This window comes from Pyricularia pennisetigena (genome assembly GCF_004337985.1).
Source record: "Pyricularia pennisetigena strain Br36 chromosome 4 map unlocalized Pyricularia_pennisetigena_Br36_Scf_9, whole genome shotgun sequence".
Lineage (NCBI taxonomy): Eukaryota > Fungi > Ascomycota > Sordariomycetes > Magnaporthales > Pyriculariaceae > Pyricularia > Pyricularia pennisetigena.
The window spans coordinates 647203-674220 of NW_021940921.1; the positions used below are offsets into that span (position 1 = coordinate 647203).

At 49.5% G+C, this 27018-nt stretch overlaps 7 protein-coding genes across 7 annotated transcripts in view; 2 read left to right on the forward strand and 5 right to left on the reverse strand.

The window, feature by feature from the left end:
- PpBr36_10219 (uncharacterized protein) overlaps nt 1-232 on the reverse strand; it is a gene marked incomplete at both ends in the record, with an annotated part of 2459 nt that extends 2227 nt beyond the window's left edge. Inside the window, one exon of the mRNA XM_029897332.1 lies at nt 23-232. Coding sequence (XP_029744266.1) covers nt 23-232 — 210 coding nt within the window. The remainder of the gene's footprint in view (nt 1-22) is intronic.
- The window catches only part of PpBr36_10220 (uncharacterized protein), a gene marked incomplete at both ends in the record, with an annotated part of 2253 nt that extends 1822 nt beyond the window's left edge, over nt 1-431 (forward strand). The window contains one exon of the mRNA XM_029897333.1: nt 57-431. Within this exon, the coding sequence (XP_029744217.1) occupies nt 57-431 (375 nt within the window). The remainder of the gene's footprint in view (nt 1-56) is intronic.
- A 9084-nt stretch (nt 432-9515) lies between these two features.
- PpBr36_10221 (uncharacterized protein) lies at nt 9516-10577 on the forward strand (the record flags this gene model as incomplete). Its single annotated transcript, XM_029897334.1, has 1 exon — nt 9516-10577. The coding sequence occupies one exon, from the start codon at nt 9516-9518 to the stop codon at nt 10575-10577; it is 1062 nt and encodes a 353-aa protein (XP_029744216.1).
- A 464-nt stretch (nt 10578-11041) lies between these two features.
- On the reverse strand, nt 11042-11434 carry PpBr36_10222 (uncharacterized protein; the record flags this gene model as incomplete). Its single annotated transcript, XM_029897335.1, has 1 exon — nt 11042-11434. The coding sequence occupies one exon, from the start codon at nt 11432-11434 to the stop codon at nt 11042-11044; it is 393 nt and encodes a 130-aa protein (XP_029744215.1).
- Nucleotides 11435-11520: 86 nt separating this feature from the next.
- PpBr36_10223 (uncharacterized protein) lies at nt 11521-13867 on the reverse strand (the record flags this gene model as incomplete). The annotated part of the gene is made up of 3 exons (XM_029897336.1): nt 11521-11882; nt 11905-11960; nt 12831-13867. 3 exons carry the CDS (start codon nt 13865-13867, stop codon nt 11521-11523), a joined length of 1455 nt encoding a protein of 484 aa, XP_029744214.1.
- A 2000-nt stretch (nt 13868-15867) lies between these two features.
- Nucleotides 15868-17307, reverse strand: PpBr36_10224 (uncharacterized protein; the record flags this gene model as incomplete). Its single annotated transcript, XM_029897337.1, has 2 exons — nt 15868-16974; nt 17083-17307. 2 exons carry the CDS (start codon nt 17305-17307, stop codon nt 15868-15870), a joined length of 1332 nt encoding a protein of 443 aa, XP_029744237.1.
- An 828-nt stretch (nt 17308-18135) lies between these two features.
- Nucleotides 18136-22585, reverse strand: PpBr36_10225 (uncharacterized protein; the record flags this gene model as incomplete). Its single annotated transcript, XM_029897338.1, has 2 exons — nt 18136-19808; nt 19939-22585. The coding sequence occupies 2 exons, from the start codon at nt 22583-22585 to the stop codon at nt 18136-18138; spliced, it is 4320 nt and encodes a 1439-aa protein (XP_029744213.1).
- Nucleotides 22586-27018: the final 4433 nt, after the last annotated feature.

A 27018-nucleotide genomic window follows, 5' to 3' on the forward strand; every position in this document is an offset into this window, starting at 1 on the left:
TTTTTTCACCCCCCGTCCATACTAACGCGCCATCTTTCCCCAAACCATACATATAGCTGTTCTTGACCGGACCGATGATGACAGGCTCGTCAGCCAGCATCACGTACTTGTTCGACGTCATGGCCCGGCACGCGGCATACATCGTGGCCGAGGCGACGCGACGGGCAGGAGATGCAGCAGCTGGCCGATTGACAATACAGCCGACGACCGAGGCCGAAGCCGCCTGGTTCATGGAGCTCGCGGCGCGGGCAGCCTACGGGGCACCGCTCGCCACCTGTACGCCCGGCTACCTGATGGACGAGGGATCGCTGAACTTTACTCCAAAGATGGCGGGCGCGACGACATATGCCCCTGGTATGAATGCCTATGCCAAAGTTTTGGACGAGTGGAGGAGGAAGGGTGGGTTGGAGGGATTGGAGATTAAAGTCTAGCGTTGATCCATCTGCAGACATACACATGTTTTGAGATGACATATAACCACGCAATCTAGAAACGCGTAGCAGTACAAATGCCGGCGATCTTATAATTCCTATCAACAGTCAGCCTGTGACCTGGACCAGTCGTTGTTGGATGGATGTAATAATGGGATGGTCAAGGTTCGTTGAATGAGGACGAAGCCGAATAAAATAAAAAAAAATAAAAAAAAAAATAAATCAAACAAATTCGGAACAGGACGTGACTAAGAAAAGTCTCAGCCTGGCGATTAATTAAATTGCACACAAATCCGTTTGTCGTTGGGTTTGTCACCTGCGCGTTAATGAGTCCACCAACAGCAGCAAGCATGTAGGCTTTTGAGGGGCAGGATTTTGCTTTCGGCTTGCAGATTCAGTTACTTGACCATCTGCATGCACTCGATATTTACGTTTCCGCCACCACGGTCGCCATACGTTGGATGAAAAAAAAAAAGTCAGATTTCCAACAAAAAAAGAAAAGCAAAGAAACAAGTTCCCCCGCAGGACTGCTCGTCATGATGGGACCCGACCCGACGCGACCCGGGCAAAACGTCAATTACTAAGTATTGCACTAGACAACACAGCCAAAAGACGAAAGCTCCCGTCAATGACTAATGCCAGTGACTTCGGTAAATATAGCCTGCAACACACCCCCCAGTCCGCTGGCGGTACCAATAACACCTTCTCTGGGTGCGGCTGCGGAATGCATCTTTATGCCATTCATACCTCTGGGTACACCTAACCAAGTCGCGACTTGCTTACGTAAAACGTACGTTTTTTGGGGTGGTCTATAGGGCTTCAGCAATACAAAGGAAGTTACAGGTTTCCTTTCCCAGGATTCGAACCCAGGCGCAATTGATCGAATCCGGGGGTACTCCCTCCCGGGCTCATAACTGACGCACACGAACGTACACGTGCAGCCTGCATGAGTGGTAGGAGAGCCATGTATTCAGGTAGGGTGCGCTATTTAGGCTAACGAGCGTGGCAGCGCTTTTATGGTGTGCACAGCGCTGACTAAGCTCATTTGGTTATGTGATACCAAAATCTATCTACTGCAACACACCCCCCAGTTGACTTTGCGTAAGTAAGCAGAATCAACTGTTTACATAATTATATATAGCTTTCACGGCCAATATCTGTATATATTTATTTACGTAAATAAAGGAGATTTATAATGCTGATGAGCGGTAGCGGTGCAACGCGCGCCGCAAACGGGTTTTGCCAGCCTTTAGCGTTTCTTATTGTATTTAGCGCAGGCGGTGAACCCCTTTTAATGGCGACGAATCCGTAGTATTGTGCCCCTTATTATATTAATAGCGATAATAGTTTATAATAAAATTGGTAGGCGTACGGCGAATATATATATTTCGTTCGCTTTTTTAAATCCGAATTTTAATTTTAAGCCTCATTTTATGCCCAAATACCCAATTCGTAAATGGTCGCCTGCGCCCTGTATTTTGCGTTTAACGATTTGCGCGCCTGCTAACGTCGATATTAATACCAGCAGCAATAGCAACAACAACAAAAATAGGTCCTTTTCCGTCTTTTTGGCGGGTTAAGCTGCGCGCAAGCCGCGCTATGCGCTAAATACCGGTTCGGTGCTGGCTAACGGGTGTAATATAATGTTTTTATTTACTCCCATTAACGGGAATTGGTCTGGTCGCGCCGAAAGGCGCGTATAATTGTAAGTCCTCACCTGCGCTTTGGGGAGTTTCCGAGCATGCGACTTTGCTAACGCGTTCCCTGTGTACGTGTAAACGAACCAACGCAACCGAGGCGCTGCAACTGCAGCGCGCTCTTTAGTTTTCCCAGCGGAAGGTTGAAAACCAACGGGTATAATTTATATCGCAACCGGTTTTATAGTATTAAATTAACGGTAAAATATAGGCCTTTTTTACCGTCGCTACCGGCGCCGTTTTCGCTTTTGCGGCTGCCGACACGGTCCCCGCCGCTATCCCCGCCGAGGCGGCAATTTCCGAGGCGCAAACCGAGGAGGTTGTTGCTGAGGCACCAGTGGTTGGGGGTCCTACCGACCCTGCGCCCGCTCCTGCCGCGCCCCCTGCCGCTCCCGCTCCTGCTGCGCCCCCCGTTACTGCTCCTGCTGCTGCCGAATCCGCCCCCGCGCCTGCCCAGGCCGCCGCCCTTAAGGCCGCCTCCGGGCGTGCTGAAGGCGCGCGCGGCGCTGAAAACCCCGTAAACTGTTCCCAAACCGTGTTTAGGAGCGTGGGGTAATGTTAACCATATATGCAAAGGCCGAGGGGTATACGGAGGAGGAGGAGGGAGGAGACCGAGGAGGAGAAGGAGGATGAGAAGGAGGAGGATAGCGACGACCGCCCCGTCCGTTTCGTAAATACCTCCCCTGTTTTAAAACGTTTATTTATAAACAGCGTAAATTAACGTACGTAGTATAATCGCGTCGTTTTCGCCCCCGCCGTGTGCGCCCAAACGATTTTGTAAATCGCCCGGTGCCATGTTTCGGGTATGCGAAAGCGTATTTGTCCGGAATTGCGACCGGTTTATGCGTTAACCAGCCCGGCGTGCGCTCCCGTGCTCGGGGAGCGCGCTTACCGCGTTGCTGGAACTACCGAAATAGGTATACCTGCCTTTTTTTCCCAGTTGGGGGACCTTTTAAACGCGCCGCGCGCGACTTGGGCCAGGCGTTTTTTGTATCGCCGCGTACCCCCGCCAAAGAGGTCCAACTCCTTCGGAACGTGGTTACGTACTATTTCCGGGATTGGACCGAATCCCAAACGAAGGAACTGGTAATTTTCTAGGCGAAAAGTACTCCTGCGCCAAAGCCCGTGAAAAGGGTTTCTGGTATTTTTTCTGCGCCGCAAAGCGCAGGGGAGGCGTTATTTCGTGGTACCCAGGTGGGATCGGGGTTAGTTGTTATGGGTGGCGTGCCGGCGGTGGTGGGTGCGACCTTTAATGGTTAGCCCATTACGGGTATTTATTTTATATTGTTTCCTGGCGGCGCTGGCGCCGGCCATTAGGCTTTTTTGTGGGTGGGCTTCGGCCCTGAATATTCGTTGTTTTATATGTTCGTTGCCTTTTATCGTTGTTTTTTTTTTTTTTTAATAGGTTTAACACGCGTTGTTTAATGCTGTGCTCCTTACCGTGCTTCCGAACTCCTTTTTAAATTTTGCTAAGCGTTATAAAGGTTTAGAAGTACCCTAAAATGCTCGAATTTGGGGATCGATAGCGATTTGGTAAATCCGTTTGCAAACATATGCTTTGTTTCCAGGTAAGTAACGTGGAAGCTCTTTTTGGCGTGCTCCTGTTTAAACCACATGTTTTGTATATTTATATGGCGCAGGCTGGTATTAATGCGAAAGTTTTTGTCAACGATTAGGCGAATCGTTTGTTTATTATCGCAATATAGATTCCAGGGCTGGCCTAGATTTAGCTGTATTTCTTTGAAAATCCGTTTTAAGGCCATAATTTTTTTGGCCGCCTTCGATAGTGCGTGTAATTTTGCCTTTGTTGTAAACGTCGTTACCGTGGTTTGCCTTACCGCCCTCCAATTAATAGCTTTTCCGAATAGCATTATCACGTATTTTTTTGAAGATTTCCTCGTATTTAGATCGTCGCCGAAGGATGCGTTATTTGCGAATACAAAATGCTGATTTTGGTCGCTCGTTCCGTATTTAATTCCTAAAAACCTCGTGCTGTATAAATAAAGTAATATTCTTTTGGTTAAACGTTTGTAAAAAGGATTAGGATTGGTAAGGAATTTAAAAAATATTAATATTGCGTGCGCAACGTTTGGTTTAAACATAATTGCGGTATATAAAATAAACCCTACCATTTCCTGGTAGGTTTTAACCTCGTTTGGAGTTGCGGTCCCCTCGTATTTTGTTATAGGACTTTCTGGTAATGGCGTTGGCGGGTATTTTAAGCTTTTTGTAAGTTTAAAGCGCATAGCGATTTTTTCGATATACGAATCGTGTAATAAAGTCGCTGTGCGTTGCTTTTTATCTCGCAGTACGCGCATTCCAAAAAATTAAGAGAGCTGCCCCTCCCGTAACTCGTATTTAGCCTTTAGGCCGTCGATAACCGTTTTACCGTTTCTGGCGTGTTTTGCGGCATATAATACGATTATATCGTTTACGAAGAAAATCACGATAACCCTGTTTTATGTAAATACGTATATATATGGTTTATCACCAATTGGTTTAAATCCCAAGCTCTATAGCGTTTTTAGGAGTTTTTCGTACCAAAGTTTGGGTGATTCCCTTATACCGTAAAACGTTTTTCGTAGTTTAAGCACAGTATTTTTTTTCCCAAACCCTTTTGGTGCGGTGCAGAATACCGGCTTACTTATGTTAAGCGTTGCGTTAAGGAAAACGTTGTTTATATCGATTTGGATCGCCTCGAGGTCGAAATGCGCCATTAGGGCTAATGCTAGCCTGAAATTACGTGCGGCCAATATCGCCGCGTAAGTGTTTTCAAACGTGTTGGGCGTTTGTTAATTACCCCTTGCCACGAACCGTGCTTTGTAGCGTTTAAGGTAACCGTTTTTGTCGAACTTATACGTAAATACCCATATAAGCGGTACGGGTTTTGTAGTGCAGTTCGACCGAGGGGTTACTTCCTATGTCTTTTTTTTTTCGAGATTTATTTACTCCGTTTTCGCTGTTTTAAAGAACTGTTTTTTATCCGGGTGCGCCATAAGCTTTTTCCAGGTTTTAGGCGCAAGCACAAGGTCGTTTTTATGCGGTTTAACCTTTTTATCCGGTTTTTTTTGTTATATTACCGCCGCGATAGTTTCGTGCAGTGTTCTGTAGTTGTAATTACCGCCCTCCAACGTGCTTTGTTAATTAGGTAGGAACGTTAATAAAAACGCTAACTATAATTGAAAACTTGGAACGAATATCCGGTCCTCGGTATATATTTGTTTTAAATGGATATTATTGTTTCCGTATATTACGTTTTTTCCCCCTAGAATAATCGCGTTTGCAAAACTCGTATTATTGCTACTGCCCCCGCGCCTTCCACGAATTATGCTCCCCTTACCGCGTTGGCGTTATCCCCTCGTATTTACTTTTAAAGCCCTTATGGTGGGTCGGGGCGTTTTCGAGGAGCGTTTAAGCTTTGTTATGCGCGTTTAAGCGCTGGTTTGGGGTGCCGGCGCGGGCGTAATATTTGGGGGTTATGCGAATATAACGGTAACGTTCGTCGGGTTCGGGGGTTCGGACTGCGGTTCCGGTATATTACCCCCGATAAAAAAGCGGTTAGGCGTAGGGTATTCCCGCGCCGATTCGTTGTTAATAACGATTAATTCCACCGCTCGGGTGCTTTTTATTAGTTTCGGCGCACCCGGTTCCCCTACAGGGTCCGTGGGCGCACGCGGTGGAAATCCGTTACTGCTTGGTGTGCGTATACCGAGCACGTAATTTTTTCCCGTTTTGGGCGTTATTGCACTATCCTCCAAAGTTTTTAAATACGCTAATACCACTAACGTATATTTTATTGGTTCGTTAGCCATTTGTATCCCAGGCGGTTCCGGTTGGTTAACCGTTTTACCTGGGATCGGTCCGCCCAAACTTTTAAAGGTGTCGTTTTTTGCGATTTATTCGCGGAAATGCACATTGCGGCGCTCCGTAGGTGTTTCCGCGCTCCGTTTTTGTGGTACTGGTACGTTATTCAACCCCTAATTAAAAATAGGAACGCCTGGATTAGGTGCGAGCAATGGTTTATTTCGTAATAAACCCAATCGTTCGACTATTCCGTCCCCCAAAGATTCCAATGTTGGTTCGTGGATCCGGTTTATCAGAAGTTCGTATTCGTCACTAAACTCACCGGTTTTTATCCTTTTTTTTTTGGTCCCTGGTAAAAACGTGTTTTGTCGAATCGGACGTTGCGTGAGGTGATAACCCTGTTAAAAAAGGGCACCCAAATATGGTATATTTTAAAGGATTTATATTTAACCAGGTATCCCACGTGCGCTTTAAGGCTCGTTTTAAATATTACCCTGTCTTTTAACTTCGCTTTTACCGGGTTTAATACGTAGGTTTTACACCCGTATACGTACGTACCAAACCAATTTGGGCGCAGGTTTTTATTTAATGCAATAAATAATGCAGGTATATACCATTTAAAAAACCCCTTAAACCATGCTAGTAGGATTTCGTTTGGGCTAAAACCCTTCCGGTTTATTAATGGATTTATATTAATAAGATAACCTGCGGCCATGATTATTTTTGGCCAGATAGAGGTAGGTAAATTGGTTGCCAAGCGCATTTTGAGCGCGCGCACAATTACCTCCTATCCCGAGCGTTTTATCTGGCCGTTCGGCTTATATATATTAAAGGGAGGCGTTTTTATTTCGATCCCAAGTTTTTTACAATGCTTTTGGTAAAAAGTATATCCCGTGTGCGTTATTAAAGTAGGTTCGTTATCGTGGAAAAATTTCGCAATTTGTAGGCCGTATTGGCGCGTTACCCATTGTTCGAAGCCGAATATTGTTAATACGAGTTTTGCCTTCGCTTTTCCGGTGAACGGAATAATCGTTAAACGCCCCGAATATTCGTTTTTTAATAATAATAAATACCGCATACCAGTGCCTGATTTTTCAAAGTGGAAAAGATTTAGGTATATTGTATAGTAGGGTTTGTATGGTTCGCCCTTTAGGCGCTTCGATATTATTGCTTTATTATGTGTTTAAGCGCACGTTTCGCACTCCAATATTTTTGGTCCTTTAATTTTTACACCTTTAACCCGGTGGACCAACGCTTTAAGCGTTTCCGGACCCAGGTGGCCGGTTTTCCAATACCAAATTAACGAACTATTTTCTCTTTCGTCGTATGCTCCCGTAAAGCTCCCTTATGGAGTTTTAATAAATTTTATCCAACTTTTTATAGCCGTTGAGGAAATAATACCTGCAAAAGATATTTGTACGGCAGGGGTAACGCGCAGGTAGTAAATAGGTTTATATTGTAGGAAAATTACGTTATTACGTCGTTGCAGACCGCATAATACCAAATTGTCCTTTATATTCCCCAGGCGCAAAATGCAATCCCAGCCGTTGTACCACACGTTTTTATCCCTTAAACGCGCTTTTGACACGATATTGACGTGAAAATTGGATACGTACGTTACGTTAACGAGCTTTAGCGTTCGTCCTCCGTTTAACACGTTTTATATGGTACGTGTACCAAACGCGGTGATTTTAAATTGTTAAGTACCGCATATGACGAATTGCGGATCCGTGTTTGTAGGTTTACGGATAAAACCCGGGTCCAGGCGTTCCTTAGCGTTCACCAAATGCACAAAGCAGCAATTATCGAATAGAGTATTGTTGTAATATAGGTTGTGGGAAGTGCTTATGGACGTAAATGCGTTGGCTCCTTTATCGTAACGTATTTAAAAGCATGTAAGGTCGTCGGGTTCGGTAAAAATGGTTAGGCAGGCCGCCGAAATAGTGGGCGGCCCCCCCTGTTTTTTAAACTGCGGTGCTTTTTTCGTCCCTCCGCTCGTGGTAAATCCTGATTCGGTAATTACACTTTTTTAAATTAGTAATTCGCGGATAAAGGACCAGCGGTCCTTTTTAAGTTCGGCGCAAATTTTTTTGCGATTTTCGGTTAAATAGGGGCCACGTATACGGATTTTGGGGTTCCTCCCTATTACCGCGCATACCAATTTTTCGCATAAATTTGGTGATTAAAAGTAATTGTAACTATAAGGATATTTGTTCCGTATATTTCCCCTGTTTTTACCCCTGTTAGGAGCGTGGTTTAAACCTCTGTTTTGCTCCTCAGCGAATCCGCCAAATATCGTATAAAATTTAGCGAAATTGCGGCCACCCCCTATTAAAAGGTCGGTGGTATCGTCGTGAAAAGCGCTCCTAAACCATTTAAGAGTATATTTAAAGGTAATTGTATAATCCGGTTTATTTAACTCGTTCCGAACGCTTATGGCCCAAAAGGGTTGGAAGCGTTTTCCTGCTTTTATGAAGTTTTTAATCGCTAAATCCCCTTTAAAATCGGCTATTTTGTAGCTTTGGGCCTCCTCGTAGGCTGAATCGTAAATTTTGAACCAATTCGCTTTGTTATTTGTTGTACGAGCTAAAACTAGGGCTGTTTTGTAATTTTTAATAGCCTGCTTTTTAGCGTGCGCTGAAAAGGGTGCGAACTTTTCCTGAAACGCTTTAACTATCCTTTTAAACGTGTTCCAACCGTTGCGTTAAACGGTAAAGAGCGCCGTATTAAAATACGTTGGGTTTGTATTTTTTGTAACCCATTGCAGGAAAATATTAATTTTTCGGAATTGTTCGTTTGTATAATTTTCCTGTAATTCCTGCGTTTCGCGTGCTTTATCTACCGCGCGCTTTATTTCGGAGGGCGTAGGGCTGCTAGGTATAACAGGTTCCTTTAGCCCTTTAGGAACAGGTTTATTTGTATTTGCAAACGATTTGGCGATTTGGCTCATTTTGCGTTTGGCTTCAGGCGGGTTTAGGTCCCAAATTCGTAAATTTATATGGTAGTCGTCGAGTCGGGAGCGTTTAAGCGATTTTGTAACGTTTTCGGTGAGCTTTTCAAGTGTTGGGAGCTTCTCGTCGGTTTGTTGGTTTGGATTAACCAGCTTCCAAATGCGTAGTATTTCGGCATTTTGACGGTACGCTTTGAACCACTTAGGCTATTGGGCGCGTGAGTTGAGCGCTGCTGGCGACTTCTGGAGCTTCTCGGTCGTAGACATGGTGTGCGGTAATGAGAGAGAGAGATAGATAGAATAGACGTTATTCGTGTTAATATATAACTGCAATTTGCGTAGAGTAGAGACTTTTATAGTCTACAGCTGTACCGGGCTCATAACTATTGCACTAGACAACACAGCCAAAAGACGAAAGCTCCCGTCAATGACTAATGCCAGTGACTTCGGTAAATATAGCCTGCAACACTAAGCATGTAAAGTGCGGGGTCATCATTCAGCACACGGCATTCACGTGCTATTTACCATTATTTTATTTTCCTTGTCTTAGATGCTGTCCTCACTCACTCAGCCAGCAGCACGGAAAGGGGGGGCTTTCAATTCGGTCTCATCCAGCATTGCAAAGCTGCGACAATGTCCTATGAGCCCCAGCCCCCATCGCTACTCTATCCAAACGCCGCCGCCGCCGAAGAGGCGCTCAAGGATTTCGCCCTGCAGAATGGCTTCGACCTGATCATTGCGGAGCGCTACCCGCGGGGCTCGGGCGACAACTGCACCCGCCTCACTTTTCGCTGCGTCCGGGGCCGCGCAGCAAAACAAAATTCAACAACCACTGCCGCTGCCGCTGCCGCTGCTTCCTCCTCTTCTTCTTCCCCGTCAAGCGCTCGCGGTGCGGCTGCAGGCAAAGCCGCCACCGCCACCGACAGCGGCGGTGACGACGACGACGAAGAGGGAGGCGGCGGCGGCGGCAGCAGCAGCACGCCGGCCAAAAAACGCCGGCGCGCCCGGTCGCAGATGACGGGCTGCCCGTACCGCATCAACATCAAGGCGCAAAAGTACGAGGGCATGGGCTGGCGCATCGACCGCGTCCAGCACCGCGGCAGCGGCGGGCCCGGGCTGCTGCAGGGCCACAACCACGACCTGTGCCTGCCGACCGCCTTCACCACGTTCCGCCACCGCAACCTCAGGCGCCACGAGGCTCGCATCATGGAGCTCTACCGGCAGGGACGGAAGCCGAGGGAGATCATGGCGCAGATCGAAAAGGACATTGAGGAGCGGCGCGTCACGGGACAACCAGGGGAGGGGAACGGTAGTGGGGTTGAGCTTGATTACCACGGCCAGGGGGTCGGGTTTTCGTACCAGGATATGCAGAATATGCTGCAGAGGAAAAAGAGGGACGGGCTGTTGGAGGGCCCTGAAGACGTTCTCGGGAAGGTTGCCGTGGATGCGCCTGAGGAGGCTGCTGGTGATGTTCCTGGGCATGTTCCCGAGGATACCCCTAGAGATGCTCTTGGGGATGCTCCTGCGGATGCTCCTGCGGATGCTGCGGCTGGGATGGACTCTGGCGATACAGATAAAAATGATGCGAATGGTGTTGGGCATGACACAGTTAAGGAACCTCAAGGTCAGGTCTCACCACCACATCCTACCGGAGTTGAAAGCAGTCCAAAACCTCCAGCTGTACAGTCTTCATAACCATGCATCAATCATTTCATGATACAGAACTCACCCATCGTCCTTGTCGTCATCCTCATCGCCGTCTCCGAGCTGACTGTCCCATAATGTGGCGAGTCCGATGCCGGTAACAAGCAGTGGGCCGTGGCTTTTGTCCGTCCTGGCGGCAGCCTGAATGGTGAGACGTATTATTTATCGGGGTCCTCGGGCTATGAGTGGCCGCACTCTATGAAATGAGGTGGTTTCACCGAGTTGGAGCGTCAGATCTGACTTGTAAACGATCTAACACATGGACTCGAGTTAACACTCTATATCTGCGGCTCAGGAAATTTCAAGAATATATTACTTACCGATGGACCTTTGACCAAAGTCTTTCTATCTCTGGATGCAGTTGCGACAACATCAATGGCGGGTATATGCAACAAAATGCCACAGACCCAGTCGCCTGCGGGCACAGTCGCCCCGATCCTACGCGGCTCTCGGCCCTAGGTGGTAACACCAAATCTGACCAGCCAGCCATCCATTACCAGGAAGAAGGCCTCGAAAACTTGAGGTCTTGTCGTATCCCGCCAAATTTCGACAAAGATGAAGTTCTGCTCATCGCCGAACGGAGAAAGTCCCTCATCGTATGTCACCCTAAACCTTTTCCAGCTCTTGGCCTCGGACGAGCAGAGCTGCTCCCACGCGGACCCGGCGAGTTCCGCCTCGCATCCGGAGCAGTCGAGGCGCACCAGCGCCGCACACGGCGCCCTCCAGACGCCGCGGCGGTTGGCCAGGCGCAGGAAGCGTCCCCTTGTCAATCCAGCAGCGGCGCGTCGAGAGGCGGTTGGCACAAATGTAGAGCGACCGCAGGCGGCGCAGCAGTCTCCCTCTGGCATTGTGGACTTTTCATGTTCTTCTGCCTTCTATTTGTGGCATCGAGACACCTGAAAACCGAACGATTAGGTGGAAGGTCTAAAGTTTGCTAGAGGGATGACGGGCCTGAAAGGCCATAAATGATGGCCACAACCATATCAGAGGCACTGCCAACGATAAGGTGATGTCTTGTCTGTGTGCGAAAAGCGGAGGTGGACGCAAGTTGCATGTTTTCACGGCCATAATTTTTAAAACCCTTGCGGCTGACGCTTGGAAAACATACAGGCTGTCCTATGAATGAAGACGGTCCAGCCCCGTTCACGGTCTGGGCATCCGGTACAGTGATGACAGCCCCGCGGATCGTTTCATGGCGCCGAGCATAATCTCGGTGCCGAAAGGTCTGGGTAAGGCTACCGTCGGCCGTATGTACTTTGTTGGGCGGTCCGACCCCAAAGGAGCTGTGAGACATCTCTGAAGAATATGAGAGAATCACCCGAAAAGGGCGCCGACGCTGTCGAAAGACGGATTCTGGACGTCATCTTTCGACAACTGAGGCTATAAAAATTCAACACTTTGACAGAGTACGATGCGCAAATATTGGCTGACTCTATGGTCACTCGGTGCGTAGTGGAGGTTGAGAAACGCGTCGAATATAGATGCTGAACAAAAACAAGGTTCAAAATGAAGACGAGAGCCCCAGATTAGGCAGGCCAGGCAGCAGGACCAAAAGCGAAGCAGGTGGGGAATCCTTGTAGCTTACTGTGATCGCCACTTTTGCGACCAAACAGCTGGGCGCCGTCTGTCTGTAGCGTCTTACCACACAGGTGGGGGGTACTGGAGCTGTCAGACATGACAAATAGACCCTCTGTAGCAAGTCGGAGTGGCCCAGCTTTTTCACAAACATGGAATGCAACAGATAATTCGGTCATGATGGATATATCTAATTGATATTCGCGAAAGCAAGTAAAGATTGTATGCTTTTTTGTCAAAGGTGCGGGCGCCAATGAATACAAGTAAACGCTAGAAAAAACGACCAAAATCGTACTTTTGTGGCTTCCAGTCCAATATAGACCAGAGGGGAGAATAAGAAAGCAATAGGGAAAAAAAAACGACGAGGGGTATGCCGAGAAGATGCAAATGCTGCCTGTTTCCCAAAATGCCCATTGATGTTGAAAAACGCCTGAATGATCCCAAACCCAGTACCCAAGAACCCAACCAACAACCCCCGAGCAAACAGATAAATAACTCGAAAGGATGCATATACAGAGCCGTAAGAAAGCAAAGCCGAGATAAAACAAAAAAAAAGAAAATCTAACAATAAAAAGGAAGGAAAGGAAAAGGGGGAATAAAAATGAAAGACATAAAGAACAAAGAAAAAGAAAAAAAAAAAAAAAAGAGACGTCTCGTCTCCGAACTTACACCATCTCCATGTGACCAAAGTCGCGCACGTGCAGCCTGTCCAGAGACCGCTTGAACAAGGTGGTCGACACGCCGGCCTTGCAAGTGGTCCCGGGCGCCATGGGCATGGTCGCCTGCCACTTGCCGTGCGCGCACTGCTGGAACTTGGTGCCGCCCTCGATGCAGTTGAAGGTTCCGTCTGTGCAGGAGCCGCCCTCGCCACCGCCGGAAGCAGGAGGGTTGGTCGCGGGGGGAGACGCGGGAGGGTTGGCGGGTTTGTCCTCCTTGGGAGGCTTGTCGTCCTTGGGGGGCTTGTCGTCCTTGGGAGTCTCGGGGGTGGTCGCACCACCTCCACCGCCGCCGCCGCCGCCGGTACCCTGGTCGACCTTGCAGCCCTTGAGCACCTTCAACGGGCGGGTGATGCCGACCCTGACCACGGGACCGGGGAACTCGTAGGCAAAGTCGCCAAGCGCGTTGGTGTCGCAGCCGCTGCCGGGGATGTTGGGCGTCGCGATGGTGGGGAGCTTCTCCAGCGCAGCCTTGGATCCCGGGGTGCCGGTGAGCTTGATCGGGGCGCACTGCATGTAAAACTCCCTGTTGCCGATCTTGTTGATCCAGGTCCAGGCGAGGATGGCGTTGCCTCCCGGGATGCCCTCGGGCACGTCGTACGTCAAGCCGGAGTCCAGTGGCTTGCTGGCGTCGGCCGGCTGGAGGTTTTCGTTGCCGTTCTCCAGGGGGCAGCCTCCGTGGAACGAGGTGATGACGCGAAAGTCGGTCGCCGTCGGCTTCTCCTTGTATGTGATGGCAACCTGGCAGGAGCCACCGCCGTGCACGGCCGTTCCCGCAAACGTGAGCTTGTTGTTCTTGGACCCGATCTTGAGCTCCATCGGCGTGCCTCCTGAGAGCTTGCCCTGGCAGATGTAGTTGGCCCCCAGGTCCTGGACGGGACTGCTGATGGTGCCGGGGAAAGGCTTCGGCATCGCCATCATCATGTGGGCGTTGGCCAGGGACGCAAAGGCCATGACGGAGGCCACGGCCGCTGAGGTGGTGAAATGCATTTTGTTTTTGTTTTTTTTGTTTCCTAAATCAAGACAGTCTTTTGGTAGTAGAGAGAATCGATGATGGTTGGGAAAGGGATGGTTGGAAGGGGGGGCGGGAAAGAGGAACAGAAACGGGCCGTTGGCCTCTTGTTATGGAGAGTTTCTGCAATAGTCAGCGTCGAGATCGTGATGGTTAGTTGTTACAGATCAAGCAGAAGAAATAAAGAACAGCACAGATGTCTTGGGTGAGCCTAGGACTGTGGTTAGTTGATGGTCAGAACAGCTTGGTGGCTTTTTATGCCGCTGTTGCTACTCTGACGTGGTCTTCCTATGCTGATGATAGTAGCGATAATGGAGTGAAAACTGAAAAAAAAAGAGATTATGCTCCTTGCCTTGCTGTCTATATACCGGCAGTTGAGTGTACAAAGGGCTCGAATCCATCGCGGCAGGAATGGATCCATGTAATCCTAGATCCGCCCCACAGTCTGTCCATATTGTAGTAAACCCGTCAAAGGGGACTCGCAAGCCAACGAGTGTGGACGTTGGTCAGCGTATCCAGCCTTAGGGAGCCCCGCTTACAATAAAATCTGGAGCAACAGTAAGTTTGGTTCGAGGCTTAAGCTTCTTTTCCCCTGCTTGGGAGCGACTTGGCGCCTTGGACAGCCAAACGGGACCAAGTGCATCAGTTATGTTGTTGTTGTTGTTGTTGTTGTTGTTCTCACCCCCTTGTACAATCTTGGTTCAGGGCAGCGCTGCAGAAGCGGGAACAGACCCGCCCGCGTGTTTGGCGGGCGATTGTGCCTAGTAAGTCGGCCAATTTTCTAGGTCCACTCCCTCAGAATACTGCACCCAAGAGACCCCTACTCAAGCGCTGCATGGATGTAAGCACGCTTACCTTGTGCAGCCGAGCCACCATGAATTGTAAAGGGCTTTTTCGTTGACTGTCTCGTATTTCGGGGCTGAACAGTTACTTGAGGTACAATCAGCGCGGCGCATGGCTGTTCTGTGTATTTGGCGTAGCGCTACTTTGTCCCTATGTTTTTTTTTTTTTTTTCTCCTTTTTTCTCTCCAAAAAAGGAAGGAAAAAAAAAACTTTTTTTGCATTGACTAACCGTTGGAGATTTACTACCAACGTGGCAGTCGTTGGGGCGTGTCTCAGCAAGCCTTGCGCCGCGCCTCTTGACAACCACCGCAACTGCCGGCAACCAGTTGTGCCTGACCTGCACTGCACGTCGCGGCGGGGCCCTGACCTGACACGCTCTCCAGCTCACTGTCAGCTTCACAAGCGCCCACCCACCACACCACACAGCTTGGGTGCCTCGGGTCTAGTAAGCAGCGCCTCGGAATTTGATAATTATTTGGTAATTGCAGTCCCAAAGTCCGACATCTTGTTTGTTCAGGCTGTCATTTCTTTCTCTGGTACACATCGCTCACGTGATGCTTGAGCGGCGTTAGACAAGCCGCATGGAAGATGTTGTTTGTTGGACGCCTACGTTTTCGCTCTGCAATCTGTTCCTGCCAACGGATACAAGAGAAAAAAAAAAAAATCTACCGACGCATAATGTTGCTAATGTTGTTGGATGGAGGAGCAGACAGCTTTCAAGTAGCAAGACAAGACAGTTCTGCTGCCTTACCATGCCCGGTTTGCAGACCTTGACGTGTTGCGCAATTGCTTTTTTGTCTAGACTAAGTGAAACCTGCCAGGTGGATGGCGACAGGACAGGGCTGGCGGGCTTTACTACAACACACAGTGCACTTGGGCAAAGTACAATTCCAAGTGCTGGTTTCTCCAAAGAAAACAAGTCTGAGCATTAGTCTTTATTCGGTATTCGGTATGTTATCTGATGCATAACTGTCGCTTAATAAAAAATAAAAATAAAAAAAATAATCATTACCACAAAATAATGGGTATACTCGCCATCCAATCTCCAGTCACCACCCAAACGCCATTGTGAACCTTTGTGTTATCTTTGCTTATTATTACCACCACCAGGGCTCATGTTCATGCTGCAGACTCTCTAGACAAAATCATCTCTCCCACGTCGCACTTCATGCTGTGGGGGGACGCCAGAGTCATGTCGCATCGCTGCTGAGTCTGGCATCGTAGATCCGGCACCAAATGCCGTGCCGTTGTTGACGTTGTTGCCCTCATAGTGATTGGTGGGGGCCATACCGTTCCCGTGCCCCAGGTCAGCCGCGTGCTTCTCACCACCGACGACACCACCACCGGTGCCTCGCTTCTTCTTGCCAAACCGCATCCCTTTGGTTTTGGTCCGCCTTCCCCACCCAGCCTTTCTGGTCATGGTCCATCGCATGCCCACCACGTCCTCCTCCCCTTCGCCGAACGGCAGGCCACGGTGCAGCGGGATGTGGTTGGTCCGCCAGTTCCAGACCGACGCGTACACGGATCTGTACGCCGAGAGCGCAAACGTGATACCGATGACCATACCCGTCAGGATGTCGTACCAGTTGTGGCTGCCGTCGACCGACAGCGACCCGGCGATGAGGACGGCACACAGGATGGGAAAGTAGGCGAGGGCCAACTTCCACAGCGCCGGGTGGTGGTTGGCAAACACCTTGAGCTTTGCGTTGAGGTACAGGCTGAGGTAGACAAAGCCGGCAAAGGCGGCCGTGGTGTGGCCGCTGGGCCAGCTCTCGAGCGCATTGTCAATGTCCTTCTTGTCGCCCGTGCAGATGGCAGACGTGTACATGATGCCGCCGAAGCCGACGCCCTCGGTGCCGCTCTCGTTCCTGCTGGCTGCCAGGGACACGTCCGGCTTGCACGTGTCGTAAAAGTTGGGCCGGAGCCCGCCGATCAGCCACTTGAGCAGGATCTGGCAAAAGGTGCTGAGGACGAGCGCGTTGAGCAGGCCGATGACGCCGTTGGAAAAGTCCCAGAAGGAACGCACGCGAATCTGGGCCAATGCCATGACGAGGATGGGGAAGAACATGGCCGCGATGGTGGCGGCCCAGTTGGGCACGATCTGCGGCCGGTGCGGGTAGGCGAACTCGGGATAGACGACGTCGCCAGAGGGGGAAGATGAGCCGCCTTGGGATGATCCATCGGGGTTGCTGTTGTGGCGAACGGGGAACGGACGGTGGGTTACAAGAGGCGCTTGGAAGATCTGATTTTTTTTTTTTTTTTGTTTTTTTTTGGGGAGAGTTAGAGGATTATCCGTCCGGGAGTAGTTGGAAAATGAGATGAAAGAAAACGATTCAAGGATAATACATACACCGAGAGTGATTGCGCCAAAAATGGCCATAGTCAACAAGTCCAACCAGTGCAGCTTGATCCACAATTTTATCGATGGCCGTCGCCGCATGCTGTACTCCTCGATGAGGACGCGAGTTGCGCTGCTGTCACGCCGACCCGACGAGGAGTGCTTGTTATGCGTCGGTAGTCCAGGGCCATCTTCGTGTCGCCGACGGCGGTTAAACATTGGCGGGAGGGACACCATTTTAGGGACAAAATTCACACCGTTAACGGACCTTGAATGGTGCGAACACTGGGCGCAGTTAGTTGGCGTGGATTATGGCAGGAATTACAGAGAGAGAAAAGTGAGCAAAGTAAAGAAAAGTGCAGCATCTTTGAACTTATTTAGAAATTTTAATTGTATTGTGTATCGCTATAACCAAGTTCCATTCAGCTCAAGGTCAAACAGCAGAGCACAAACATCATCATCTCATTTCCTAAAGTGATAAAAAGTGATGTCATTCACCTGAACAGCAGCGATGCCCTGACAAGCCTGATTCCTAAAATGGCAAGGGTTGCAGGGTCTACAGCGCCAACCCTGGTCTTGGCTCGCGTCACTTCCGGAAGAGGGGCAAGGGTCTCTGCTGCAACAGTTCAGACGAGCCATGGCTTCCGTCACCACCATTTTGAATGCCTATAGTGAGATCGTCGATTGAACTTGGCGAGTGAATTTGTCGACTTGCACTTTTGCTCCTTGGCTGTAACAAACACGAAGCCTGGATCTTTTCTCCTAAAGAATTGGATGAATCAATTATTTGTAGTTGGATCGATAGGAATATTTAACGTTTGTTTAAGCAATGTACATTATCGTAAAGTTGACAAAATAGCTGATTGTCAACCAAATTAATGTAGGCAAGTATACTAATATTTAAGTATGTACAAACAGGAGAATTAACAAAATATCAAAGAAAAAAAAAGGGTATCTAAAAGTTGTCTACTGCTAGTCTAATCAATCCAAAAATACCACGAATCCTCATGCACCGAAAAACAAATGAAAATTGATAGAAACGAATCCTCCCTCCCCTCCGTCCAATCACTCCAAACCGCCGCCCCCAACCCAACAGTTTCTACTAGCCAAACCGACATTTACAGCCATGATCAGCGCCCTGGCCTCTCCGCTCATGCCGGTAAGCTGCTTGTCTCCCCGGTTGATGATGCCGACAAAGTCCATGAGCACAACGCTGGGGTAGCTCCACGGGCTCCAGCTGGAATAACCCCTCCAGAACACGGCGTCGTAGGCGCGGTTCAGCGCGTAGTCCTCGATGCTGGACGTCAGCACCGACACGGACTTGACGGTCAGGATCCACTGGCTGATGGCAAACTTGTCCTTCCGGGCCTTGTCGTCGGCGACCAGGTTCCGGTTCGCCCGGACCCACGACTCCTGGTCGGCCGCCATGTCGGGCGCCTTGTCGACGTTGCTCCAGCGCTCGATGAAGTCGAAGCTGTCCCCGGGCCGGTAGATGCCCTTGTCGGGACGCACCCTGCCGCCGTCGGCGAGCACGACGACGCACGCGCTGCCGTTGCCGATCAGGTCGCCGAGCTTCATGTCCGGGATCTGGCCCTTGAGCCCGCCGCAGCGGTTCTCGAGCTTCTCCACGGCGTCAAAGACGCGGTCCCACTCGCCGTCGTTGAGGTCGCGGTACTTTTCGTCCGTCTGCATCGCGTGCGTCAGCGACAGCACCACGAGCTCCGGGTTCTCCCGCGTGAAGGCGTTGACGTTGCCGACCACGTCCTCGAGCGCCTGCCCGCTGATGCCGAACACGGGCGCCTTTTGCCCGCTGTAGTGGCCCGTCAGCAGCTGTCCGCCGTTGCCGATGACGGGCCGCACGTCGAGCCACCGCGCCCCGGCCCGCAGCTGGCCCAGCACGTCGACGCCCTGGCAGATGGACGCCTCCGACGGCCCGATGGTGCCGCCCGTCCTGACCGAGATGCCCGCGTTGTGCGACCCCAGCATCGTGATGTGCCGGAGCTTGCGCCCGCCGATGACGGGGAGCAGCTCCGTCATCCACGCCACCGGCGGGTCGATGCTGCTCCAGTACCCGACCTTGTCGCTGCCCGTCAGCACAAAGTTGACGGCGCGGTCGTTGCCGCGCGAGCTCATCTCGTAGACGGCGCCCTGCTCGACGCCCTTGACGGGGAAGTCGAACTTGTACTGCGTGCGCATCTTGTTGTCCTTGTCCCGGTCGTTTGTCGTCGCCCGGATCTGGAACTTGTTGCCCGTCCCCTCGAGCTGGAACCCGGCCTCGCCGTTGCAGTCGGTGAACGTCCCGGGCCCGTACTCTAGCGAAGCCTGCGGGCTGAATCCCGGGTCGACGCTGGCAAAGTCGAACGGCTTGATCTGGTAGCTGCTCTTCTGGATGTTGGTGAAGCGCAGCGGCGAGCCGTTGACCATGTTGACAAACATCTTTGGGTACGCCATGGGGAGTTTGGACTTGATCGGGTCAAAGTACTTGCCGTTCCCGGGCTTTGCTGGCCAGGCGTCTATGTTGCGGCAGGACCCCACGTCGCGGGCAGATTGCACGGCAGCAACCGAGTTGATCTGTGACCATTTCGGATTCGCTTTGGTGGCGACGTTGTCCTTGGCCGGGATGGCTTTTTTGTCCGAAACAATCGTGTTGTTGGCGCCGACCGAGACGACGTTACCGAGCTGCAGATTCTTGTTGTCGTCGGCAACCATGGCTGTGTCTTGGCAGGAGTTGGTGGAGGCTGTCGCCAACAAAAAGGTTAGTTAGTCAAGCTATGTCCATTGGCACAACAAGGTGATACTTGAGTAGCCCTGCAAAAAAAAAAAAAAAGAAAAAAAAGAAAAAAAAAGAAATATATGAATAGGACTTACTGCAGTTCTTGTCGTCCTTGTTAAAACCAGAGAACAAGTCTGCGCCGGCAATGGTGAGATCCTTGGTGCCCTTCACGATAGCACCAACAGCTTTCCCACAGAGATCCGACGCAGTGCAGATCGGATCTCCCGCAAACATCGAAGAGATGCCACGTCTCTGGACCAGCATCGACCTCTCCTCCTCGAAAAACGGCGCCTCGGTCCTAATCATGGCCGCAAAGATATTCTTGCTCCGGTAAAAGTTGTACTGGTACATGGCCGCATGCTCCGCCGACGTGCCGTACAGCCACGTGGGATCGCTGCTCTCGACGAGCATGCCACGAGCCGCGTACACCGAGTTGCGGTCTGCCCGGCTGGGCGAGGCGCCGTCGATCATGTGGTCCGCGGCCCACAGCCAGACGTTCTCGAGGTAGGCCGACGCGCCCGGGGTGATGTGCATCAGCAAGGCGGCGGCGTGGCACGCTTGCCTGCTACCGCCTACCGCCGGCGACGGGCATTCCGTGGGCGTCAGCTCGGTGCCCTTGGCGCCCCCGACGCGGGCGTGGCAGTCCCACATCCCCGCTTTGCCCTCGCCGTCGGCCTTGATGTTCCACTCCACGAGGATGGCGCCGGCTGTGGCGCCCTTGGTCGTGAAGAGCAGGTCCTGAATCTCCACCGAACCCTCGTCGCCTTTGTCTCCGACGCGGATCATGGGTCGCGGCCGCCCGGCGTCTGAGAACTTTGAGCCCCGAGCGACCAGCTGCGACCACGCCTCGCCGACGATGATGGTGCCCGGATGAATGGTGACGGTGTCGGAGAGCAGATAGATGCCTGCATCGACAAAGATGTAGCCTCTCTTGTCGAGCACCTTCTGCATGCAAGCCGTGTCGTCTGCCTTGCCGTCTCCTTTGCAAGAGTCCTTGGTGTGCACCCACTTGTCGGCCGGGACGTCGGCGTATTGAGGCTTGGGGCGCTCAAAGTAGGCCTTCTTGGGCAGGGAGGATCTCGTCCTGTTCCCAGTGAGGCCGTCTTCGCGGCGAGTCTCGTGCTCGAACCCGAGAGACAGGTCACGCTTGGAAGGGTCCAGATACAAGGCGCCCAAGGTCCACGTGTCGAGCCTGCCGGGTGTTCCCTGCACGTACTCTTTCTCTCCGTCCCAGACCCGATGGTGCACCCGTCCGGTAAAGGCGACGTTGTCGAGGGTGATGCTGGTCGTCTCCTCGCCGGGCTCGTGCGAGGCAGGGGCGTTTCGGACGGCGGTGTCGACGTCGTCAAAGGTCGAGTCCATGACGTGGATAGATCCCAGATAGCCACTGGGTTCGCTCTCGCCGTTCAAGGGGTCGTCGCCCTGGAGCTGGAACCCGATGTTGCAGTTGGCGATCTCGACACTCTTCCATACCCAGCTCCAGTCCCAGAGAAGGCGGACAGCGGTGCCGCACTCGCGGAACTTGATGCGCTGGGCCGTGAATTGCGAGTTTCCTCCGTAGAAGCCAACTCTTCCGCCCACAATACTCAAATCGCTGATCTGACCTCCGCTGCCGTTCTCCGAGAAGATTCCCATCTGTGTCGTGTTTGGATTGCTCCTGGGGCTGGTCGCACGAACCTCCACAAAGGAGAGCGAGGCCGCTTGCGACGTGTGGTAGTGGATGCCACTGATGTAGCCATCCTGCGGTGCCGAAGTGATGTCTATAATAAAGTTCCTGATCTGACGATAAAAGTCAACCCCAGCCGCCGCGGGCGCTCCGTTCGAGTCGTCTCGCTTATTCTTGATCCGTGTCACGTTGGTGTTGTCGCGGAACTCCTTTGTCGAGAGGACTCCTAGCCCAAGAAACGACGGGGCAGCCTTTAGAGTCGGCGGGTTGGTGGCATCGCCGATGAGCTGTGTCGCCGGCAAGGCTGGGATCGTGCCACTGACGAGGTAAGTGCCTGAAGGAAAGTAGACAATGGCGTTCTTCGTCGTCGACCCTGCGCAATCACCCGTACAGCGAACGTTGAGATCGGGGTTCTTGCCGGACCCCGCAAGGATGGCGCGTCGAATCGCAAAGGTATCATCGTGAATGCCGTCGCCCTTGGCGCCAAAGTCCTTGACGTTGCGAAAGACCTGGTAGTCCGGGTCATCTCCCCAGGGCATAGAGCCCTTGCGTGCAATGTTCTCCATCCAGAATCTGCTTTTGCTGTTGTTGTTATTGTTGTTGTTGTTGTTGATCCTCTTGGCTAGCGAGCGGCCGGACTTGAGCGAGTCGGCCTCGGCCAAGAGCGCAGCGGCAGAAGCTGCTTCGCCCGAGACGCCCAGCAGCCGTGGGACCATGTCGTCGCGCTTCTGGAGCGTCGACTCGGACACCTGGTCGGCGTAGTACATGTTGCGAGCCGGCTGCAGCATTCGTTTCTGGTTGCGCACACCAGCTTCGGCCATGGCGGCCTGCACAATGTCGCGAGCTCCATCGATATCTGATTGTGTTGCGCTCCTGATGCGGAGGGGGATTGCATCGGCAGTTCTTATCTGGCGTTTGTGGAGGGCCAGGTCCGGGATATGCTCGTTCAAGTGGTTCCCTGCTCGCTTCCAGGCTTCTGACCCAATCGAATACTGTTCACTGTCGATTTGGTTTACCGCAAAGGCGTGTTGGGGCACTAGGCATAGCGCCCAGAATATGAGAGTGCCGTACGCCATGACGACGACGATGATGGCGATGGATTATGGGGAAGCAATAACAAACAATACAAACAAAACAAAACCAAGAAATGAAAACAAAATATCAAAGATGATCAAGAAAATAAAACAAAAGAAAATGTTCCCCCAAATTCCTCCGACTGCCCTCCCATAGCGTGGCCCCGCGATCATATTTGGCCGGCATTGCTGCATGTGGCCCATGTCTCGTCCCGGTTGGCCCGCTGCAGAAATTCAAGGGGCTTTGGCGCTGCGGAAGGATTTGCTTGTGTTTTTTTTTTTTTTTTTCTTTCTTTTTTTCTTTTTTTTCTCTCTCTCTCTCTCTCTCTCTCTCTTGGACCGCTGTGCTTATTCAATTGGAGCAGGTGTCATCTGGGCTATGCACCATTAGCGACTGGGCATCGGGTGCCAGACATCAAATGAGAAACGTCAGTGCCATGCTGCGGCGTTGACGAATCACGGCGCTTGTCAAGACGCACCATGCGGCCGGCGCGTTTGACTTTGCCCCCCCGCGCGCACGGATCACGTTCAAGGCACCAGGTACAGCCCCTAGGCACACAGGGCTGGCCCCTCATTTTGATTGGTTCCCTTCATGAACGACAGCTGATAGTCAGGGGCGCAGGGGACCCGGTGTAGTAAGCGAATGGGGTTGGCGTTTGCGCGTCGGCACCACAAACCATGTCTTGCTTCTGGTTCAGTAGACAATCGTCGCCATTCTAGGTGAGACTTTTCGGTCCTCCTTGTCGCCATTTGCTCATGTTCCATCGACTTGGTGCTTCATGTCTAGACCTATATCCAGACATAGTCAAGGGTTAGTCGCGCCTGGAACGGTTCGAGAACACGCGCGAAAAGATACCAGTCTCATCTAACTTAGGTCAGCCGGGTAAATTAGAATATTTGTGGTACCAATATCAAAATAATGGCGTTTCAATGAAGGAACATACTTGAACACGCTAGATCGGCTAGACCCGAGCAAACATGTCTAGGCTGTCAACATGGGTTGAACACTGCTCTGAGCCAACCTGTTTTTGTTCTAATGTAGTCACTAATCTTTCGCCCCGCCAAGCATGATTTTCATCCTTGGTTTTGTTGTTCCTCGAACTTAGCACAACCTTCCTCCGCTGTGATAGTCCAAAATCCTACTGCGCTTTTAATTAAATCTCTCCAAGTATTTTCCTTGGATGCCTCTCAACTTCTCAAGGGTGCGCCCAAAAAGTTGACGAGAAAAAAGAAACGATCAAACTTGAAGTTGTGTTCGGAGAAACATGACCAGCACCAGCCATTGTTCCGGTTTCCAGTTCCACATCTCATTGATGAGGTATAGGTGTATATTTAACGTCGGGTACCCCCTACTCGGNNTTTTCGGCACCCCGAAAATCTAACAACAAAATACCTACTTTTATAATCTAATTTAAATATAAAACTATCAACGAACAAAAATACAATCGTTTTCAGGCTGTTCCGGTTCATTAACCTCTTCATTATCAGCTAAAAGTTCCAAATTTTTTATATCATTTTCCTACAATCCAATAATATTTTATTTATTAACCAAAAACTCGTTTGGATCCGGAATTACCCTTTTTTTTTAACCGGCCGTATCACCTCCAATTTTGTTTCTAATAAATTGATTTTTTACTGGGCGTTAACCAAATATATTTTTGGTTTCGAAGCTTTTTTGGATTTTTGCAAATAAAAAACGTAAAATAACGTTAGTTTTATTGGATTGGGAAAATTTTTACAGTTAAAATCGAATATTTCGGGTTATTTTAGGGGTTTTCCAAATAAGTAAAAACGGGTCGTTAATTTTTTGGGCTAAACTTTCCGGTATTTTATCCCTTTATAAACCGTTATTTTTATTTTTTATAAAATTGGCGTTGCTATCTTTTAATAAAAAAGGGTTTAAAAATGGTTTAACCAAATTTACCGGTTATAAACCCGTTATACGCCACCCAAATTGAATATTTTTACTATAAACGTTTTCGAATTAATTACATTATAATAAAAAAGGAAATTTCGTTTCTAACAATTATTAAAACTTAAAATTGGTTTCCAAATCCGAATTAACGTCGATAAACCTTTTTTAACGGCATAAAAACTAATAAATCCAATAATTGAAAAACGTGCGATAAGTAAAAGGGTAAATATATAGGTTAAATATTATTTTGGAAATAAAAAAGCATAATTTATCCGGAATGTATAATTTATGGCCGTCGAAAACCAATAACCGCTTTCTAGGGGTATTGGGTTAAATATATTAATAAACATTTTTTTTAACTATTTTATACCCGTTTTATTAATTGTCCACCCGTTTTCAATTGCATAAATTTACCAATTATCGAAAATACCTAAATTTGGCGGAGATTATTATTATTATACGTTTTTTCTTTTAAATATAATAAAAGGAAATATAATAACCCTCGTAACCGATATATATTCGATTATATTCGTCCAACCCCGCGCTCCGGGCTTTTTTCTTTGTAACGGCCGGATCCCGTTAAATTTTAATATTAGGCCGTTAAATCTTTTACCTTTTATTATACCGGTTTCGTCGATATTCCACCGATTTTCCGATTTTATATCGTTAATAACGGGGTTAATAATATAAAACTATTATAATTTAATTATTTCCGTAATAGCCCTATTAACCCGTAAATTCTCTATTCGACGGGGTTTTTGGGTTTTAAGGATTGGATAACGAATTAAAAAACGGGTTATCCAACGTTTTCCAAAATTTTTATTTTTCCGGCGGTTTAAAAAATTCGTTCAGCAAAATAGCGCAATTTCTAATACGTTGGTGGAAGCCCTAAAACTGTTTTAGTAAATATTTAATTAATTAAATGCTTTTCCTGGTCCGTGAAAAGTTTTTAAAAAAGGGTTTATGTTATTTATAAGGTTTTAAACCTTTAAAATTGATTTTAAAATATAAATTTAGGTATACCCTATTTTCGGGAGGGTTTTGCAATCGGATCGCCATAATTGACGTCGTTAATTGCAGATATAAGCTGATTTTTAGTATATTGCTTTATTGGAAAACGGAGAATGAAGAACAGAAAAAAGTAAATCCAAAAGTGAAAAATTGGTCGCGATATTTATAAAAGCACATGAGAGGTGAACGTGGTTGTACAGTTATTTTTGGGTGCCGAACAAGGGGGAGGGGGGGAGGGGGGGCGAGCAGGGGGTACCCGACGTTAGTTGTTTACCTGTCGTCCTGCAGCAGCAGCTGCTGCAGTGTGCCAGTGTGGTCATTGTGACTGTGAAATACACCGTTCCCCAGGCTCAACTGTCAAGGTCGAGGAGCTCGTAATTAGAAGCACAAAGTCATTCACAAAAAATGTGCGATTTCCAGCCGTATTCTTCACAAAGACAGCAGGTGATCTTTTCGCGCGCCATGACCATGGTTACGGCCATCAAAAGGACTTTTTGTCGAGGAATGGAACATCTAACATCCACTGCAGACCCAGTTACCGTCTGAACTCGGGTTAATGGTCACCCCTTTGATACAAGACAAGACGCCAATCTTGATTACCCGACTTTTACCTGAAAGTCATCGAATATAATCAGCGATTCTTGTATCCCATTCGCTTAGCTATTTTAGGCCCTTTGAGTTGTTGCTTATCATGCATCAGACTTTGGAGTATACGATCTAGACCAGATATGACTGAAATCCATGGTCTTGGCACGTCGAGATGTAACCAGTTGTTTAGAACTCCTGTTTTTGCTTTGCTATTTGTTTGGAAATTAGGGCGGGAAGTGTCAGCTGCACTGTTTTCTTCAAAATGATATGTTCTTTCCAACATATGCATTACCCCGGCTTCACTACTTTTTCATAGTTTGGGCTAGTTGCAGAGGGCAACTGCGGTATGTAATGTGTACTTTTGTATATCGAGCCAAGCCAGTATCTCGCCGGCGGCTGTTATTTCAGACCAACATGCAATAACTTGCCTAATCGGGACTCTTGCGCAAGACAGCCATCCACTAACCAGAGTATACCCAGAGTCCGACTGCGGCACGGTTGAAAGGCAGACTATCAGCTAGGAATGTTTTGATAACATTACGCCAGATGATCAGAATCATAAACTCGTGTAGATATTAAGTAGATATCAAGTAGACATTAAATATCCATATCAAGGCCAGACCTTCCTCCATCTACTTCCCGCATCGGTTCTATTCTGCAGGGCGGCCTCGGTAACATCTCGCCTCGTCACTCAAGCAAAAGCAGCGGCGACATCTTCCCACCATCATCACGCCACTTTCTTGTCCTCCATTCATCATGAAGGCATCAACCATCTTTGCCCTGATCTTCGCCAGCGCCTCAGTCCCGGCCCCCGACCCCCCAGTGAATGGTGGTTCGCTTGAAGTGCGTCAAGACAACAAGCAGCCAGACAAGGACCAGCCCAGGCCATCTATTTACAAAGTAAACTTCAAAGCTTTGTATT